We start from the raw sequence: 18746 nt of genomic DNA, 5'->3' as shown, positions 1-18746 counted from the left end.
CTGGTCCCGTCCCGCTGCTCGGGGCGGACGCGCTGCGGGATGGCCGCGTTGTTGTGGGATGGCCACGGTGGTGTGGGGCGTCCGTGTTGTTGTGGGATGGCCGCGATGCCATGGGGTTTCCATGGGGTGGGGTGTCCATGATGTTATAGGATGTCCGAGTTGTTATGGGATGTCCATGTTCCTGGGGGACGTCCTTGTTCTTGTGGGATGTCCGTGTCGTTGTAGGATGTCCATGTTGTTGTGGGATGTCCGTGTAGTTGTAGGATGTCCGTATTTCTGTGGGATGTCCCTGTTCTTGTGGGATGCCCATGATGTTGTGGGATGTCCGTGCTGCCATGGGATGTCCATGTTCCTGGGGGATGCCCGTGATGCTGTGGGATGTCCCTGTTGTTGTAGGATGTCCCTGTTGTTGTAGGATGTCCTTGTTCTTGTGGGATGTCCGTGTCGTTGTAGGATGTCCATGTTGTAGGATGTCCATGTTGTAGGATGTCCACGTTGTAGGATGTCCCCGTTCTTGTGGGACGTTCCCGATGCTTCAGATGCCCACGATACTTCGGGGTGCCCACGATACTTCGGGGTGCCGCGTTCCCGTGGCCGCCCGTGACGCCGCCGTGGGACGTCCCCGGGGTGCCCCACTGCTCGGTGGCCGTCCCCGTCCGCGGTGTCACCGCGGGGTTGGGATGGGGGCGGGCGCTGCCCCGTGCCAGCCCCCTGCAGGGTCACAGCCGGGCTGCGACCGCAGGGACGGGATAACGGGACCGGGACCGGCTCCAGGATAACGGGACCGGGACCGGCTCCAGGATAACGGTACGGGACTGGGATTGGGGCTGGGGTCGTGGGACCGGGAGCAGCACTGGGAAAATGGAGCGGGATGGGGCTGGGGCTGGGGTAACGGGGTAATGGGGTGGGACTGGGGCACTGGGATCGGTGCGGGGATAACGGGTCGGGACTGGGACCAGCACCGATAGCGGGGTGGGGACTGAGGGCAGGGGTAATGGGATGGGACCAGAACCGGCGGGGGGATAACGGGGTGGGACCGGGACTGGAACTGGGACAATGGGGTGGGACTGGGATCAGAACCGGGACTGGCACTGGGATAATGGGGTGGGACTGGGACTGGACCCGGGATAACGGGGTGGGACTGGGATCAGAACCGGGACTGGCACTGGGTAACGGGACGGGACCGGGACCGGGAGAAGGGGATGGAGCCAGGCAGGATGGGACCAACGGCGGGCGAGGAGCCCCCCGGCCCCCCCTTCCCGGCCCCCCGGCCCAGCGCCCCCGCACGCCGCAGAACGGGGCCTCTGTGCGCGGGGCGGCGGGGGCTGAATGGGGCCATTCACGGTGCCCCCCCCCCCCAGCCTCCCCCGCTGGGACCCCATGGCCGGCCGCGACACGGCCCCCCCCCGGCACCCCGGCACCCAGGTGGGCACGGGGGGGCTGGGGAAATGGGGGGGCTGGGGAAATGGGGGGGCAGGGGGAGGTATGGGGGGGCAGGGGGATTTATGGGGGGCAGGGGGAGCTATGGGGGGCAGGGGGAGATATGGGGGGCAGGGGGAGATATGGGGGGCAGGGAGAGATATGGGGGGGCAGGGGGAGCTCAAGGGGGTATGGGGAGGGGCAGGGGGGCTTGGGGAGTTATGGGGGAGCACTGGGGGGCATGGGGAGCTATGGGGGGGCGGGGGGGGCATAGGGGGCTATGGGGGGGGACAGGGGGCATGGGGAGCTATGGGGGGGGCTTGGGACTGGGGAGTGCGGGGGGGTCCCAAAGGGGACCTGGGAAGGGGGACCCCGGGGATTAAGGGGGGCTGTGGGGAGACGGGGGGGTGTTTGGGGGGGGCACAGGGGGACAGGGCCCTGGGGGGGGGCTCTGAGCCCCCCCCCCCCCGGTGAAGCCCCGTCCCCAGCCCTGCCGCCCCGTGCCGAGGGTGCACGCCTTTGGGAAGGGGGGGCAGGCGATGCGCAGGGACCCCCGCGCCCCCCCAGCCATGAGGGGCTGGCTGCACAAGCAGGTGGGGGGGGGGGGGATTTTGGGGCGGGTTATGGGGTTTGGAGGGCTGGGAGGGGGCGGATTCGGGGGGGTTATGGGGTTTGGGGGATGAGAAGGGTTTCAGGGGAGGGTCTGGGGGTGCTGGGGGTGCTGGGGGGTTATGGGGTTTGGAGAGGTTGGGGGGGGTTGGATTTTGGGGGTTTATGGGTTTTGGGGATCAGAAGGGTTTTGGGGGGGAGGGTCTGGGGTTTGGGGTTTGAAGGGGTCTGGGGGGGTTGGATTTTGGGGGAGGGCTATGGGGTTTGGGGGGGGTGTAGGGGGTTTATGGGGTTTGGGGGATCAGAAGGGTTTCACAGGGAGGGTCTGGGGGTACCGGGGGGGTCTGGGGGGTGCTGAGGCTGCTGGGGGGTTTATGGGGTTTGAAGGGGTCTGGGGGGGGGGTTGGATTTTGGGGGGGGTATGGAGGGGGCTGGATTTGGGGGGGGTTACGGGGTTTGGGGGATCAGAAGGGTTTTAGGGGAAGGTCTGGAGCGTACTGGGGGGGGTGTTGTTTTTTGGGGGTGCTGGCTCATCCCCCCCCCCGCCGTGCCCCCCAGGACAGCTCGGGGCTGCGGCTCTGGAAGCGGCGCTGGTTCGTGCTGGTCGATCTCTGCCTCTACTACTACCGGGGTGAGGGGGGGGCACCGGGGGGGGTACCGGGGGGGCCCGGAGTGAGGGGGGGGGGGGGCCTGGGGGATGGCCCAGGGGTCTCTTGGGGGGGCTGAGCACAGTGGGGGGGTCCCAAGGTCCCTACAGTGGGGCTGGGGGTTTTTTTGGGGGGGAAGGTTTGGCGGGGGGGGGGGTCCTTGGGGCTGCCCCCCCCCCCTGAAGCCCCCCGCCCCCCCCCGTTGCCCCCAGACAGCAGCGAGCAGCGGGTTCGGGGGGGGCTCCCCCTGCCCAGCTACCGGATCCGCGTCCTGGGCCCCGCCGCCAGCGCCCCCCGCTTCCTCTTCACGGTCAGTCCGGGGGGGGGGCACCCCGACCCCTGTCCCCCCCCCCCTCCCCAGGCAGGGGGACCCCCAAACCCTTGGGAACGGCGACCCCAAACCCCTGGGAGCGGGGTGACCCCAGCCCCGTGCAATGGGGCCCCCAAGCCCTGGCTCCTCGCAGGGATCTGGGGGTGCCGTGGCTGGGGGGGGGGCACACACAGGGCCCCCCCCCCATATTCCCCCCCCCCTGCAGGCGGAGCACCCCGGGATGCGGCCCTACGTGCTGGGGGCCGAGAGCCCCGCGGAGCTGAGCGCCTGGGTGTGCGCCCTGCGGCGCTGCGCCGCGCCCCTGGGGGGGTGAGCCCCCAAACCGGGGGGGGGGACACGGGGGGGTATGGGGGGGGCATGGGGGGAATATTGGGGGGGATTTGGGGGGGTATGGGGGAGGTTTGGGGGGGTATTGGGGGGGTATGGGGGGGTATGGGAGGCCTTGGGGGGACATGGGTATATGGGGGGACATGTGGGGGGGCCTTGGGGGGACATAGGGGGATATGGAGGGACATGGGGGGGCACATGGGGGGGACATGACGAGATTTTGGGGGCCTTGGGGGCACGCAGGGGTACACGGGGGGATACGGGGGGATATAGGGGGACAAATGGAAGGTTGGGGGGGCCTTATTGGGACATGGGGGGACACGGGGGGACACATGGGTGGGGGGGATATTGGGAGGGTATGGGGGGGTATGGGAGGCCTAGGGGGCACATGGGGGGATATGGGGGGACACATGGGGGGGCCTTGGGGGACATGGCGGGATATGGAGGGACATGGGGGGGGCACACGGGGGGGACATGACGAGATTTTGGGGGCCTTGGGGGCACGCAGGGGTACACGGGGGGATACGGGGGGGATATAGGGGGACAAATGGGAGGCTGGGGGGGCCTTATTGGGACATGGGGGGACACGGAGGGATATGGGGGGACATGGGGGGACACATGGGGGGATGTGGGGTGCTTGGGGGGGACGTGGTGGGGTTTGGGGGGGCCTTGGGGGCACACAGGGGGACGGGGGGGATATGGGGGGATCCGGGGGGACATGGGAGGCCTTGGGGGGGACACAGGGGGATATGGGGGGACACAGGAGGAGGGCCTTGGGGGGACATATGGGGATATGGGGTCCTTGGGGGGGCCGTGGAGAGATCTGGGGGGCCGTGGGGGCACACAGGGGGACACGGGGGGGCTGGGGGGGGGCCCTGAGGTGCCGGGGGGGGCCTCTGACCCCGCCCCCCGCCCCCAGCCCGGCCCCGCCCCCGCTGCCGCCCCCCCCGCCGGAGGCCCCGCCCCGCAGCCCCCCGCCGGAGCCCCGCCCCCCCGGCGCCGCGACCAATCGGCGGCAGCCGCCCGCCTCGGCCGGCGGGGGGCGGGGGGCCGCGGGGGAAGGCCCCGCGGCCAATCGGGCGCCGCCCTCCGCGAGCGGCCCCTCTGATTGGCTGCCGCCCACCGAAGGCGCGGCCGCGCTGCGGGCGGCCGGCGAGGCCTGGCGCTGGCCGTGGGAGCAGAGCCTTGTGGGCAGCGGGGGCGGGGCCGGCGGCGCGGCGCGGCGGCCAATCAGGATCACGGTGCTGCAGGCCAGCTTCTGAGGGCGGCGGCGGAGGGGGGGGCGTGGCCAACGCGGGGCCCCGCCCACCGCTTCCGGGCGGGGGCGTGGCCTCGGGCGACCACGCCCCCCGCGCCCCTCGGCCAGGCCCCGCCGCGGCAAGATGGCGGCGGCGCTGCGGGGGCTGCGGTGCTGCGGGGGCGGCGGCGGGGCGCGGTGAGCGGGGGGGGGGCGGCACCGGCACCGGCACGGCACCGGCACGGCACCGGCAGCGCCCCCGGGGCCCGGCGGAGCCCTCGGGCTCCAGCTTCCCTCAGGCCCCGGCCGCTCCCTCAGGCCCCGGACCCCCCCCAGGCCCAGCTCCCCCTCAGGCCCCATCTTCCCCTCAGGCCCAGCCCCTCCCCCATAGGCCCAGACCTCCCCCCCCAGGCCCTTTTCCCCTTCCCAGCCCCCCCCTCATCCCCCAGACCCTCAGCCCCCAGCCCCCCCCCAAGCCCCCGCCCCCCCCCAAGCCCCCAGCCCCCCCAGCATCCCCTCTCCCCCCCACCCCTTCCTTTCTCCCCCCCCCCCAGCCCCAGCCGCGGCCCTGCCAAGGGGGTTAAGGGGGGGGGGTTTGGTGTCACCCTGGCCGCCCCCCCGTGTGTACGGGGCCGTTGACCCCGGCCCGCGCCGTTAATACATTACCGGGGCAAAGGTCCGGCCCCGCCGCGCTGCCTCCGTGTGCTCTGTGCTGCGCCGCAGCCCCTCAGCGTGGGCCCTAGGAGACGAACGAGCCCCCTCCCGGGGGGGCGCCTTGGGGTGGATGGGGAGGGGGGAAAGGGGTCCCGGAGCAGGGCTGGGGAGGGTCCGCGCCGCCTCCGCCTCCCGCTGTGCCCCCGCACCAGGCCGCAGCGGTCGTTCCCCGGTGTTCCCCCCCCCCCGCAGGGCGTACTCGCGGGACAGCGAGGGCAGCTGGTTCCGCTCCTTGTTCGTGCACAAGGTGGACCCCCGCAAGGACGCCCACTCCAACCTCCTGTCCAAGAAGGAGACCAGCAACCTCTACAAGATCCAGTGTGAGTGCCCCGCAGGCAGGCGGGGGGAACGCACCCCAGTAGCCCACCTGTCCGTCCCGTTTCCGCCTTGATCCCTGCTGCGGCAGGCGACAGAGCCTCTCGCCCTCTTTCCCCCGCAGTTCACAACGTGAAGCCAGAATGCCTGGATGCCTACAACAGCCTGACGTGAGCCCCCGCTGCTGCCCTGCCGTGCGCTGGGGGGCTGCCCGGTGTCCCAGTGGGGTCTGGGGGGGGGCTGAGATGGAGGGAGACCCCCCTTGTGCTGGGCTGGGAGGGCAATTGGGGTTGCAGGAACACTCAGGGGTAAGAAACTCAGCCCCCTTCTCGCTGGGAGAGACGCAGCTGCTGCCCACCCAGCCCCCAGCCTCCCCCTTTCTCATTTTGGGGGGGGGGGTCCCAGGAAGACGGCCGCCCCCCGACCGCCCCCTGTGCCCCGCGCAGAGAGGAGGTGCTGCCCAAGCTGCACTTGGACGCCGATTACCCCTGTGACCTGGTCGGGAACTGGAACACGTGGTACGGCGAGCAGGACCAGGCAGGTGAGCGCCGGGCTCCTGCAGGAAGAGACAGCGAAGGCAGGGCCCCCGACGGGGGCACCCAGCGGCCCCCAGGGGCTCCCCCGTCACCCCCCTCCTAGCCCTGACCCCGGCGCCGGGCAGGGAGAGGACGCGGGGTGAGCCCTGGTGGCTGGTGGGGGGGCTCTGCGGGGCGCCCGGTGCCTTTCCCCCAGCCCACACCTCGGCGGTCCCATCCCAGTGCACCTCTGGCGCTTCTCGGGCGGGTACCCGGCCCTCATGGACTGCATGAACAAGCTGAAGCAGAACAAGGTACCGCTCGAGCCGGCAGCGCGCCGCCCTCCCGCGGCCCTCCCCCCCCACCCCGGGGTGCCCCCGCTCGCAGCAGCTCCCCCGGCTCTGGCTGTCCCCAGGAGTACCTGGACTTCCGCAAGGAGCGCAGCCGCATGCTGCTGTCGCGCAGGAACCAGCTGCTGCTCGAGTTCAGCTTCTGGAACGAGCCCCTGCCCCGCCCGGGGCCCAACATCTACGAGCTCAGGACCTACAAGCTCAAGGTGGGGGCACAGTGCCTCCGCAGGGTTTGGGCGCCTCCTGGGCTTGCCTCTGGGACCGGGCTGGGAAATCCCAGAGCCCCCCCAGCGGGGGCTGGCTCTGCGGGGGCCTGGGGGGCTGCTGAGCCCCGGGGATTCCGCTCCAGTCGTGGGGAGCAGAGGGAGTGGGTGGTGCTTGGGATCTGGCCGCTCACCCGGCGGGGTTTTTTCTCCGTTTCCAGCCAGGGACCATGATTGAGTGGGGCAACAACTGGTAAGCGGCTGCCTCCTCGTCCCTGGAAGCGGGGCACGGACAAAGCGTCGGCCGTCCTCAGTGCAGGGACACGGGGGGGACCTTGTGCAACCCCCCCCCCCCCCCCGCGTTCCTGCCCCCTTTGCCAGGGCTCGGGCCATTAAGTACCGGCAGGAGAACCAGGAGGCCGTGGGCGGCTTCTTCTCCCAGATCGGGGAGCTGTACGTCGTGCACCACCTCTGGGGTAAGCCTCTCGCCGCCCTGCCCCCCGCGGCACCCGAAACCCCGCGCGCTGCGGGGCCGCAGCGGGCTCGGACGCGAACTTTCCCCTGCCGGCAGCCTACAAGGACCTGCAGTCCCGCGAGGAGACGAGGAACGCGGCGTGGCGGAAGCGGGGCTGGGACGAGAACGTGTACTACACGGGTGAGCGTGCGGGGCCGGGGGGGTGGGGGGGCGGCCCCGTAGCCGCCCGCAGCGCGCCGTGACCCCGCTGCTGCGTTTTGCAGTCCCGCTCATCCGGACGATGGAGTCGCGGATCATGATCCCGCTGAAGATCTCCCCGCTGCAGTGACCGGACCGCGGGGGGGGGGGGGCCGCGGGGGGCTGAATCCTGCGCCCCCGGCCCCGTCCTGTGCCCAGCTCCGGGGCTGGGGCAGCCCCCGGGTCCGGTGGGGTGCTGGGGGGGGGGGGGCTGCGGAGGCGGGGCAGCTGCTGTTAATTACCGCTAATGACGTGCAAATGAGGGGCTGCGCGGCGGGACCAATTAAACGTTTCATTGCCGCTCTCCGTGCCTGGGCTCCCCGCTACCAAAGCACCGCCGGCGCGCCGGCGGGACCGAGGCCACGCCCACAGCGCACAGGCCACGCCCACAGCGCACAGGCCACGCCCACTGGCCGCGCAAAACCACGCCCACTGGCAGCACAAGCCACGCCCGCTCAATCGCCCGAGGCCACGCCCCCTCGGGAGGACCGCCCGCCGGAGGGGGGGCGCTCTGCCCCGCCTGGGCCGCGCTTGTCTGCTCCACGCGTCACTTCCGGGCGGAGGCGTGCGACGGGAGCGGGAGCATCGGGAGGGACCGGGGGGGCTCAGCGGGACCGGGGGGAGCCGGGGCCGGGCCGCCGGCAGCGCCCCCAGCGCCATGTCCTCGGAGGCCGGCAAGAAGCGGAAGCCCAAAGTGATCCGCACGGACGGCGCCCCGCCGGAGGGCAAGCGCGGCAAGGCGGAGGGCGAGCAGGTAACGGCGGGGCCCGGCCCGGCCCGGCCCTCGGGGGGGCGCCGCGGCCCTCACAGCGAGCGGGGCCGCCCGGGGGCCTCAGGGCGAGGCCGGGCCCTGCCGCAGCACAGCCCGCTGCCGGAGAGCAGCGGGAGCTGGGGCGCCGCTGGGGGGGGGGGGGTCGGATCCCGGGTCACGGCGCTGCCCCCGGGTCACGGCGCTGCCCCCAAGCCCTCCCCGACTTAACGGGGCGAGGGGGGGCTGCCGGTGTGACGGGGGGCCCCGCGGCCTGCTCCCCGCGCAGGATGCCCGGTACTACAGCGAGGAGTGTGAGGTGGAGCTGCGCGACCCCATCAGGGACTACGAGCTGTACAAGGAGACCTGCCAGGAGCTGCAGAGGCTCATGGCGGAGATCCAGGAGCTGAAGAGCAGGGGCATCAAGGACAACGTAAGGAAAGCCCCGGCGCCGGGCTGAACGCGCGCTGCTCTTGGGCGTTTTCCCTTACACGGGGAGCGCCATGAGCCGTGCTCTGTGCTGGGGGGGATTAGGGAAACGAAACGGTCTATCGCGAATAAAATAAAACATGACCTAGCTGAGGGCGTGGGGTCTCTGGCCGAGCCCTCGTTGCGCAGGCTGGGTCACTGATACGCGAGGTGCTGTTGGGCTGCGCTGGGAAGCGCGCTGGCGGACCGGGGCTCTCAGGGACGGCGCTGAGCCCCCTGTGGTGCTGGGAGCCTGGGGCGCGGGCAGCGGGAGGCCCGGTAACGCCGCCGCAGCTCCGCAGAGCTCAGGGGCTCTGCGGCCGGCGCTTCCCCGCCGCCTCCCGCAGCTGCCTCCTGCCCGCAGGCCTCCGAGATAGACGAGCGGCGCATGCAGAGCTGCGTGCACTTCATGACCCTGAAGAAGCTCAACCGGCTGGCGCACATCCGCCTGAAGAAGGGGCGAGACCAGACCCACGAGGTACGGGGCCGGGGGCGGCCGGCCTGGGACGGGGGCTCCGGGGGGGGCTGTGGCATGCGCGGGTGGGCAGGATGAGGCCCCGCCGGGCGGTGCTCCGTGTGCTGGAGGGCTGCCTGGAGGCTCAGCGGCGACGCGGAGAACGTAATTGTGACGGATTACGAAGGAGGGACGGCTCCTGTCTGTGGCGGTGAGGCGGGAAGCTCTGCCTCAGGAGCCCGGCGTGCTGCGGGCCTGAGAGATGTGAATTACGGGCTCCGGAGCTTTTACCCAGACACCTCAAAGAGGTTTTCACGGTACAGCAGCGTTCATTTTCAGTGTGTTGCTGGGGAAACAGGCACAGGGACAGACCGGGCCCGCGTGCCCAGGTAGCTTTGCCCTGGTCTCGTCCCCAGAACATGCTGTGTCCCTGAAAGGGAACGGGATCAGTTTGAGGTGACGAGCGTTTGCTTCCCCAGTCCTGAAAACGTCATTTTTTCCCCTAAACGGTTGCATACCCCCAAAGCCGTCATCCCTGGGCGGTGCCAGGGGGTGCGTGGGTATCGGTGACTTTTGTGGGGTAAAAGCCCGTCCCCGCTCACCCCGCCGAGCGCTTCCGTGTGCTCGGGGTCTCCGGGGAGGGCGTCCTCACCGCTCTGCCGCCGCCGCTTGTGCCTCCCGCTCTGCATCTGTCGTGGTCACCGGCCGCGTCCGTGTTTCAGGCGAAGCAGAAGGTGGACGCCTATCACCTGCAGCTCCAGAACCTGCTCTACGAGGTGATGCACCTGCAGAAAGAGATCACCAAGTGCCTGGAGTTCAAGTGAGCTTGGCCGGGGGGGCGGGCGAGGAGGGGCTGTGTGTTTGCCACCCTGCCTTCCCCTTCCCTCACCGCGGTCCCTGCGTGTTTGCAGGTCGAAGCACGAGGAGATCGAGCTGGTCAGCCTGGAGGAGTTCTACAGCGAGGCCCCCACCGAAATCAGCCGGCCGGACATCACCCTGACCGAGCCCCACCAGCAGACCCTCGCCCGCCTCGACTGGGAGCTGGAGCAGCGCAAGAGGTGGGTCGGGTCCGCCCGCAAAGAGCTGCGGGCTGGGCTCTGCAAGCTGCCGCGCGAGGCGGGCACGGGAGAGGTTTTTGTCACCCTTTTGAAGCCATCAAAGCAAGCGTAAAGCAGGTTTTGAAGCGTGAAGCAAGTGACAGGTAACCGTAACTGAGTCCTTGCCACGGGGAGCCGCCCTCTGGGTAGGGCTGGGCTGGCCGGGGCCCTTTCTGCAGAGCGGGGAGCTTTCACGGGGGTGCCTGGCGGAGGGGAGCCCCGCTGGGACTGCGCCTCGTGCTCCGCTTTGGGCAGCGAGGCGTCCTCGGCCGTCCTGAGGAACCCGCCGTGCCCGTCAGCGCTGGCTCCGGGGCGTGGAGAGGAGAAAATGGATTTTGGAGCTTGCCGTTTTTGGCATGTGTCTGCCCGGAGGCCGCCCGGCGGGGCGGTGACGTTTCGGGACAGGCGACGAGGCGCTGTGATGCGGAACCCCGCTCTGCAGGACGGGACGCGTGGGAGGAAGCGACCGCTGCTGTGTCTGCTGGGCAAGGAGCGGGTTTAGGGGGCTCGGTCCTAGGGTTCTGCTGCCCTAAGGCAGGGTCCGGCCCCCTGGGTTCCTCAGCCGCTGCAGGGCTGCTCAAGGAGCAGCCTGTTGGCGTCTCTCCGCGGCGGTCGCAGTGGTGTCTGTAGCCCTGCCGTCGCGCGGCGTGCTGCCTGTCCCCTGGGCTTCGTTCTGGAGGGTGCCTCGTGGCTGGAGGCATGGAGCTTTGCTCGCCGTGCTGGCCCCGTTGCGGGGAGCTCAGCAGCGGTGTCTGGAAGCTGGGCTTCAGGGCTGCTCGCTGTGCGCTGACCCAGCGCGGTTACGTTTCCTGCGTCGTGTCCTGCACCCCAGGGAGCGGGGGCCGGAGAGGAGAGCGCGTGAGCTCCGCGGGCCGGGGCAGGTGCCTGCAGGCAGGACACCCCAACGCTCGGCCTTCCCTGCTGCCCCGCGCTGGGCTGGACGGGTGTGTGCTCCCTCGGCACGGGCACCCCCAGGGCTCTGAGTCGCGGCCAGCTTCCGCTTCCCTCGGCCTTCTAGCCGGGCGCGGAGAACTGCGTGAGCGCTGCCCTGCTGAGCCGACTCGCAGGGGCCGACCTTGGGATCTGCCGGCGTGGCGCCGAGTGGAGAAGCCTCCTCGGGGTCAGGATGAACCCGTTTGGGTCCCGGCAGCGGAGCTGGCGCGGGAGCAGCGCTGCTGAGGGAAGTTGTGGTCGCTGCCCTGACTGGGCACAGCACGAGGCTCAGCTTCCACCTCCTCTCCCTGCTTGCTCCGAGTTCCCGGCTGCCTCCGCTTGCCCTCGAGAGCTCTCTGCGTGTCCCTGTGCCGGCTCTCCCGGACCCTGCGGGGCCTCGGGTCAGCTCAGGGCACCTGGGGCTGCTGCCCCGGGCCGGCCGCAGCCCTGCGCTGCGTGGTGCTAACCGAATTCCCCCCCCGCAGGCTGGCAGAGAGGTACAAGGAGTGCCTGACCATCAAGGAGAAGATCCTGAAGGAGATCGAGGTGAAGAAGGAGTACCTGAGCAGCCTGCAGCCTCGCCTCAACAGCATCATGCAGGTACTCCCTGAGCCCCGCGGGGAAGGGGGAGCGCTGCGCGGCCCCGGGAGCGCTGCTGGCGCGGTCCCCTCCCGCACAGCGTGGCGCCAGGGGGTGTCGGGTCCCGGCTGAGCGAGCGCGCGTGTCCGAGCTGCTCCCTGCCCCGCCGGCTTCTCCGGGGCCTCCTTGTTTCTGCGGCAGCTCCTGCGGCGCTGCGGCCGAGGGTTCGTTGAGCGGGCCTCCCCCCGGAGAGCCGTGCGCAGTTCCAGCCCCTTGTGGCTGCCTTGGGAGGAGGGAGCAGGAGGAGGAACCGGGTTATTTTTGCGTCCAGAAGTTTTCCGGGGAGCTGCCGCCCCCCCCGGGGGCTCGCCGTGGCTGCCCCTCGCGTTTCACGCCGCAGCTGCTCAGCCGCTTTCTGCTCCCACGTGCCGGGGGGCGAGGGAGGCGCTGAGAAGGGCGCCCGTTCCCTTCCGTCCCCGGTCCCGGAGCCCGTCCCGTTGTCCCCGCAGGCCTCCCTGCCCGTCCAGGAGTACCTCTTCATGCCCTTCGACCAGGCGCACAAGCAGTACGAGACGGCCCGACATCTGCCGCCGCCCCTCTACGTTCTCTTCGTCCAAGCCAGCGCCTACGGGCAGGCCTGCGGTGAGCACCGGCGGCGCCTCGCGGGCTGGGTTTCGGTGGTGCCCGCAGGAAGCGCCGCCCCGGGGAGGCGTGGGGCGCTGCGGCCGTCCCGGCGCCTTCTGCTCAGCCCGGAGGCAGCGCCCTGAGGCAGCAGTGTCTGAAACCTCGTCGGAGCTCGGCTCCGCTGGCCAGAAGGACTGCTGGCGGAGCTGCCTGCCCGCCTCCGCCCCCCGTCCTCGGCACCGCACCGAGGTCGGCGGGGATAACGGCGGCCTGCGAGCCCGCCCGGTGCCGGTGCTGCCTTCTGCAGCTCGCCTGAAAGCGTCCCCCCCCCTCGGCCAGCTCTGCGCGGGGAGGCCGGTCGTGGCGCTCGCCGAGCTCTCCCGGAGCCAGGATTTCCCAGCAGGGCTCAGGGCCGCCCCGCGCCGGCTGCGTCTCCTGGGTTGCTGCTCAGCAGGAAGGGGGTGCTTTGCCCAAAACGCCCCTAAAAATGAGCGCCTCGGCAGCTCGTTGCTCCCTCTTCGTGCTATCCAGCCCCCAGCCCGTGCTGGTTCTTGACAGACTTGGTGTTTACGGCTTCCAGCGACGGTCCCTCCAACCCCAGTGCTGCGCCTCCTCTGACCCCATCCTGCCGGGAGATCCGGCCCTGTGGCGGCCCCGCAGAACCCTCTGCACACCCTCCTCTTCCTGCTGACCCCTCGTTTGAGCTTCGTGGGGCTCTGCCTCGTGCAGCCGTGGGGCAGGAGGTTTTTTGGGGCAGCGCTGCAGCCGGGATTTCCTTTGGGCTTAGTAAATGCTGCACGGGGGCGTGCTTCCGCAGTCCCCCACGCCCCCACCTTACCACCCTGCACCAAGGCTTTTGCTGACTGATTTTCCCACACGGAATTGGGTTCCTGACTCGGTTTGCGTGTCCCTGTGTAGACAAGAAGCTCGTCGTGGCTATCGAGGGCAGCGTGGAGGAAGCCAAAGCCCTGTACAAGCCGCCCGAGGACTCGCAGGGTGAGCGGGGAGCTGCCGCTGCAGCCAGCGGCGTGGGGGGAGGAGCGGGCGTGTTCTGGGCGGGGGGCTGGCCTGGGGGCACTGCATGGAGATCCCAGCAGCCCATCGCCCTTGTGCCCAAGCCCTTCCTGAGAGGGCTCCGTGGTCCCTCGTCCGCTGGAGTGACTTCTGGTGCCGGGGGAATGTTCCCGAGCAGGGCATCGCGCCCGTTCTGCTCGCGAGGGGGGATGCCGACATCTGGGGGGAGCTGTGGTGTCAGCTTGAGGAGCTGGGCGTGGGAAAAGCCCCTCGCCGCGGCGTTCACTCCCTCTCCTCTCCTCTCCTCGGGCAGATGATGAGAGCGACTCCGACGTGGAGGAGGAGCAGACCACGGTAAGGGGCGGCACCGTGCCCTCTCCCAGCGCCGTGTCTCGGGGACGGGCCCCGTGCGCCTGCTGGCCTGGGAGCGGCTGGGGGCCCATCCCCGGGCGCTGGCAGCGTGCGGGGAAGCGTGCCGGCCTTAAATCCGGCCGGTCCCAGGGGAGGGGAGAGCTGGCCTTGCCGGAGCAGCTGGGCACCCCCGGGTGCTCCTCGGGGCGGGGAGAGGCTGCTTCCCAGCATCTGCCCCGAGCACAGCACAGCGGTGGGGGGCAAACCTGCCGCGCTCGCACCCCTCCGCACTCGCATCCCGTCTGGGGATGCAGGGCAGCGTGCGCCCTGCAGCTCCCCCGCTGGAGCTGCCCTGCTTCGAATAAATGGCCCCTGGGCCTCGCTGCCTGCCCGGAACGGCACCGGGGGGGCTGCTCGGGGCGGCTCCCGGCCCCGCCTGGGTGCGGGAAGGGGGCCAGGCAGGGAAGGACCTCGGGGCTGGGGAGGTGGGGAGGGAAGGAGAGGGCAGCAGGAGGGCAGCAGGGGCCGAGGGCTCCTGAGGGGTGGCGGGACGGGGCCCACAGCTCCGTGCCCCTCCCCAGAAGCGGCGCCGGCCCACGCTGGGCGTGCAGCTGGACGACAAGCGCAAGGAGATGCTCAAGCGGCACCCGCTGTCCGTCACCGTCGACCTCAAGTGTAAAGGTGGGCGGGGGCGGGCGGCCCTCGGCGCAGAGGTGGGTGGCGGGGGGGTCAGAGGGCCTTTGTGGCAACGAGGGCAGAGCAGGGCAGCGCCGGGGGGGGGCCCTGTCCCTGCCCTCAGCCCCACTCCCCAGGGATGAGCGTGGCCCTGCGGCAGGGGCTGAGCAGAGGCGCTGGGCAGCTCTGGCAGCTCTCCCTGCCCTCCCCTTGCCCACGAGTCGTGGGCGCTCCGAGCCGGAGCACAACGCGCTGTTGCCCCTCCTTTGTTGGCGCAGACGAGAACGTGCTCCACCTGACCTTCTACTACCTGATGAACCTCAACGTCATGACGGTGAAGACCAAGGTGACCACTGCCGTCGAGATGACGACCGCCGTCAGCGCTGGGTGAGCGTTGCCCCGTGGGTGCTGAGCCCAGAGGTTGTCGCGAGCGCCCTGCCCAGGTGTCCCAGCAGCGGGGTGACGCGGCGCGAGGACTGGCACGTGCTGGCAACGTCCCTCAGCTGAGCCGTGGGCTGTAAGAGCCCCGCAACGCCCAGTGAGCGTTCCTCGGCTCCCCCGCGGGTGACGTGGGCCCGTGGGTGAGTTTTTATCCTCAGTCCCTCACCTGCCTTACCGGGGGCATCGCAGAGGCCTTTGTGCGGAGCCGCAGTGCCCGAGTGCTGTCCTGGTTTGTTCGTTAGTGGGTGCGGGAGGCCCCCAAGAGCACGGCCGCCCCTCTGCACATGCGGAGTGCTTCCGCCTCGCTGCACCTGCCGTGTCCTCCCCGTTAGCTCCAGGGCTGCTGTGGGAGCCGTGCCAGGCTGCCGCAGCTCCAGGCAGCGTCCTGCCTCCCTCCCTCCTCCCCTCCCTCCCCCTGCTACATCCCCACGACCGAACCAGGGGCAGGGCAGGTTGGGAACCACTTAGGAGAGCAGTGCCTGTGGGGAACCTCTCTTCGTCCACGTGCGGCCACCGTCCTGCGGCCAAACCGCTCTCCTCCCTCCTGCAGCCTTTGCCTGGCGGCTCCCTCCGCCTGCCTGCTCTGCGGGTCACCTTGTCCTGAGCACCAGAGGTGCAGGTGCCTCTCCGCGGGCTCCCCGGGGACTGCTTGAGCCTGATTTGTGTGAGGAGTGGCTGAAATGGCAGCTATGGGAGCCCGCCCAGGGAGCTCAGATCAGCTGAGCGCTCTCCCAGGCCAGGAGGAGGTGTCTGAGGGAGGCCGGAGAGGCTGCCCTGGGACCCCCGTGAGCAGGTGCTGCCTCCCAGGCTGTCCCCGCGAGGCCTCCCGGTCCTCCTGGGTTCGCTTTTCCCTGTAGGAGCCCAAACCCCTCCTTGACAGGCAGGTGTCCGTCCTTCCTGCCGAGACAAATCTTGTCTCGGCGCCCCCCTAGCCCCGGGTGAGGCCCCCGAAGGCAGGGTCCCTCGGGGTCCCTTGCTTAGGGGAGGCTGGCGGTGGCAGGGACGCCCCTGGCCGAGCCCCCCCCCAGCCTGGGCTCCCCGCAGGGTTCCCGTGCAGGTGGTCATCAGTAGGCTTCAGAGTTAACGCACCGGGGTGCCTTGGAGCAGCTCCCTGGGAACCCTGGGGATTTTTAGCTCCTGTACAGCCAGGGAGATCTCCCCGGGAGGTCTTCTGGAGTGGAACTAGGAGAAAGCCGCTGTGGTCTCAAAACCCATCCCGTGGGGCTCGTCGCCCCCCCCTCTCTGGGCTCACAGCCCATTAGTGGGTGCCCTGGAGGGGCGTGGGGCCGTGCTGCTGCGTGATCCGCCTCTTCCCTCCCGCCAGCGACCTGCTCTCCCCGGACTCCCTCCTGAGCTGCCTGTACCCGGGGGACCACGGGAAGAAGACCCCCAACCCCGCCAACCAGTTCCAGTTCGACAAAGTGGGGTGAGCGGGCTGCGTGCGGCCGCTGCCCTGCCGCGGGCTCGCGCTGGAGGAAGGAGGAGCCTGCTCCCCGCGGGGGAGGGAGCTCTCCGGGGTGGCCTGACTCTGCCTCCTCCTTCCCGCAGCATCCTGACCTTGAGCGATTACGTGTCGGAGCTGGGGCACCCCTACGTGTGGGTGCAGAAGCTGGGCGGCCTGCACTTCCCCAAGGATCAGCCTCAGGCACGTCTCGCCCCTTCCCTCCCCTCTCTGGCAGGATGCCGAGCTGGGCTGGCGGGGCTCTGGGGAGGCTTTGGGGGCGGTTGTGTCCCTCCCGTCCCCCCGAGGGCCCGGGGCTCCGGCTGGCAGCAGCCCCGGCCGCGGAGCAGCCCTGGCTGGGGGCTGCTGTCCCGGGCAAGGCGGTGACGTCCCCTGGTCCCCCAGCACACGGTGACCGCGGACAACTCGCTGAGCGCCAGCCACATGGAGCTGACAGTGAAGCTGCTGCGGACGAGGCTGCAGTCCCGCCTGGCTCTCCACAAGCAGTTCGCCTCTCTCGGTGAGTGCCCGGCCCCACGGCCCCTGCCTGGGGACGGTGCCTGGTGCTACAGCGCTGCGCCACCACCGCCCCTCTGTGCTCGGGGGGGCCCTGCTGGGGTGGGACAGGGCGGCTGTGTCCCCTCTCGATGGCCTTTGGGACCGGTGCCGGAGCAGCTTCAGGCCGTGGCGGTAGGAGAGCCGCGTTCCCAGGCGTGCCGAGTGCCCCTCGAGCAGGCTGGGCACGCGCCGCCGAGGCTGTGAGCAGCAGCAGGATGGCAGCCGAGGCTGCCGCCGCTCTCTGGGCACCTGGCGAAGGTGTCAGAAGTTCAGGGGATGTCCCCGGGCCCCGGTCCTGCCGCCACCCGCAGAGAGCTCTCGTCCCCTGCCCCGCTCAGCCTGGTCCTTGCTTGCAGAGCACGGCGTGGTGCCGGTCTCCAGCGAGTGCCAGCATCTCTTCCCCACCAAGATCGTCTCGCGCCTGGTGAAGTGGACTGCCATCCCCTTCGAGGATTACGCGGTAGGCGCCGCGTGGAGGCCGCGTCCCCTCCAGCTCCTGCGCCAGCAGCCGCTCACTCCTCCTCTTGCCTCCCCCCGCAGGAGCTGCCCTACACTAAGGACGTGCTGGAGGCCGGCTTGGCCGAAGACACGCACCTCTATTACATGGCGCTGATAGAAAGGGGCACAGGTAGGCATTTCCTTCCCCCAGTAATGCCTAATTATTTGCTGCCCGGGTCGCCCCCGTGGTCTGTGGGTGATGTTTGTGCCCTGCCCTGCCCCGCTCAGCCAAGCTCCAGGCCGCCGTGGTCTTGAACCCCGGCTACTCCGCGCTGCCGCCCATCTTCAGCCTCTGCCTGAACTGGAAAGGAGAGCGAACCGGCAACAACGATGACAACATTCGGGTAAGCAGGGGCGGTGGGGGAGGAAGCTGGAGACCTGCTGGCCTCTGGGGGTGTTCCCCGCGGTTCTGTGCCCTTAGCGAGGGAGCCACGGGGGCAGGTGGGGGGCTGGGAGGAGCAGCAAACCGAACTCAGGCCGTGCTGCTCTCTGTGCCTCTGCCAGGCGATGGAGAGCGAGGTCAACGTGTGCTACAAGGAGCTGTGGGGGCCCAAACCCGGCTACCAGCTCCTCACCAACCAGCTGCAGCGCCTCTGCATGGTGCTGGACGTCTACCTGGAGACGGAGCCCCACGACACCAGCGTGGAGGGGCCCAAGGAGTTTCCCCAGGAGAAGATGTGTCTGCGCCTGGTCAGGTGAGGGCCCCGTGCCCTGGTGGCATTGCTGTCCCCGCCCCTGGTGACAGCCACGCACCGCTTGGAGCCTTTCCTTTGCTGCCTGGCCCTTCCCGTGGGTGCTCCGCGCCTGGGAGCTTGCATTTACCCCCACGCCTGGCTGGAAGCAGACACCTGGGGGCCAACCTCCACCTTTTTTCTCTTCTCGCAGGGGCCCCATGCGCTTGAAGCCCTTCAAGTTCAACTACCCTCAGGGCTTCTTCAGCCACCGCTGAGCCCCGCCGCGCTGCTCCGGGACCGGGACTCATCCTGGCACGGAGGGGAGTGTCCCCATCCCGCTGTTCGAGTTCCTTTTCTGAGATTTTTGGGTCTTGTTTTGTAGCCGAAAGGATTAAACGCTGAACTGAAGGAAAATGATGTGTGTGTGATGACTGAGGCTGGGGAGGGGGACCCGGGGGTCATCCTGTCCCCTCTGTCTTGGCCCTGGCAGGGCTGTGTCCCCCCACAGCCCCTGTGCCTGGGGCCCTGCCTCCTTCCCTCCCTCCCCGCCGCAGATCCTTGGTAACAGGGAATTGAGATGGATAAAAATAGCCCCTTCCTGCTTCCGCACTGCAGCCCCAGCCTTGCCTCGTCCGCACCAGCTGCCTGCCAGCTGACTCGGCACAAACCCTGGAGCAGAAGGGGAGGTTTGGGCTGCGACCTGTCCCCTCTCCATCCCTCACAGCTCCCCATGGTGGGTCCTGTCCCACAGCCCTGGGGCTCCATCCCTGACACAAGGTCCCCTTCCCGCCTCTCCAACAGGGACAATTTTT

At 69.9% G+C, this 18746-nt stretch overlaps 2 protein-coding genes across 6 annotated transcripts; both read left to right on the top strand.

Annotated features, from left to right (window-relative positions):
• Window positions 1-1361: 1361 nt before the first annotated feature.
• Window positions 1362-7683, top strand: NIPSNAP1 (nipsnap homolog 1). Of its 5 annotated transcripts, none has more exons than XM_083804055.1 (14): window positions 1362-1425; window positions 1896-2012; window positions 2587-2659; window positions 2888-2985; window positions 3212-3315; window positions 5477-5604; window positions 5724-5769; window positions 6046-6140; window positions 6358-6428; window positions 6530-6670; window positions 6889-6920; window positions 7049-7143; window positions 7239-7322; window positions 7406-7683. In XM_083804055.1, the coding sequence occupies exons 1-14, from the start codon at window positions 1381-1383 to the stop codon at window positions 7468-7470; spliced, it is 1194 nt and encodes a 397-aa protein (XP_083660181.1). In that variant the 5' UTR covers window positions 1362-1380; the 3' UTR covers window positions 7471-7683. The 5 variants fall into 5 exon arrangements, with proteins under 5 accessions (XP_083660181.1, XP_083660182.1, XP_083660183.1 ...); XM_083804056.1 differs by having other exon boundaries at window positions 1366-1425; window positions 1908-2012; XM_083804057.1 differs by lacking the exon at window positions 1896-2012 and having other exon boundaries at window positions 1366-1425.
• A 223-nt stretch (window positions 7684-7906) lies between these two features.
• Window positions 7907-18348, top strand: THOC5 (THO complex subunit 5). Its single transcript, XM_083804054.1, has 19 exons — window positions 7907-8133; window positions 8417-8560; window positions 8960-9073; window positions 9772-9869; window positions 9961-10107; window positions 11565-11679; window positions 12168-12300; window positions 13201-13278; window positions 13610-13650; window positions 14229-14328; window positions 14601-14709; window positions 16088-16189; window positions 16312-16408; window positions 16610-16724; window positions 17119-17222; window positions 17303-17390; window positions 17489-17604; window positions 17765-17955; window positions 18146-18348. The coding sequence occupies exons 1-19, from the start codon at window positions 8038-8040 to the stop codon at window positions 18207-18209; spliced, it is 2052 nt and encodes a 683-aa protein (XP_083660180.1). The 5' UTR covers window positions 7907-8037; the 3' UTR covers window positions 18210-18348.
• The last annotated feature ends 398 nt before the right edge of the window (window positions 18349-18746 follow it).

The sequence above is a fragment of the Anser anser genome (assembly GCF_964211835.1).
Source record: "Anser anser genome assembly, chromosome: 18".
NCBI lineage: Eukaryota > Metazoa > Chordata > Aves > Anseriformes > Anatidae > Anser > Anser anser.
Note: the sequence above shows the minus strand (reverse complement) of the source record. Positions and strands in the feature narration are given on the sequence as shown.

What these genes read in the sequence shown, in the direction of transcription:
- NIPSNAP1 (XM_083804055.1), top strand. Translation starts at nt 1,381, where the DNA reads ATGGCCGGCCGCGACACGGCCCCCCCCCGGCACCCCGGCACCCAG. An exon ending in ATTGAGTGGGGCAACAACTG is followed by an intron (nt 6,921 to 7,048) that starts GTAAGCGGCTGC and finishes CCCCTTTGCCAG; the next exon opens with GGCTCGGGCCATTAAGTACC. An exon ending in CGTCGTGCACCACCTCTGGG is followed by an intron (nt 7,144 to 7,238) that starts GTAAGCCTCTCG and finishes CCCTGCCGGCAG; the next exon opens with CCTACAAGGACCTGCAGTCC.
- THOC5 (XM_083804054.1), top strand. Translation starts at nt 8,038, where the DNA reads ATGTCCTCGGAGGCCGGCAAGAAGCGGAAGCCCAAAGTGATCCGCACG. An exon ending in GGCGAGACCAGACCCACGAG is followed by an intron (nt 9,074 to 9,771) that starts GTACGGGGCCGG and finishes TCCGTGTTTCAG; the next exon opens with GCGAAGCAGAAGGTGGACGC. An exon ending in TGGAGGAGGAGCAGACCACG is followed by an intron (nt 13,651 to 14,228) that starts GTAAGGGGCGGC and finishes GCCCCTCCCCAG; the next exon opens with AAGCGGCGCCGGCCCACGCT.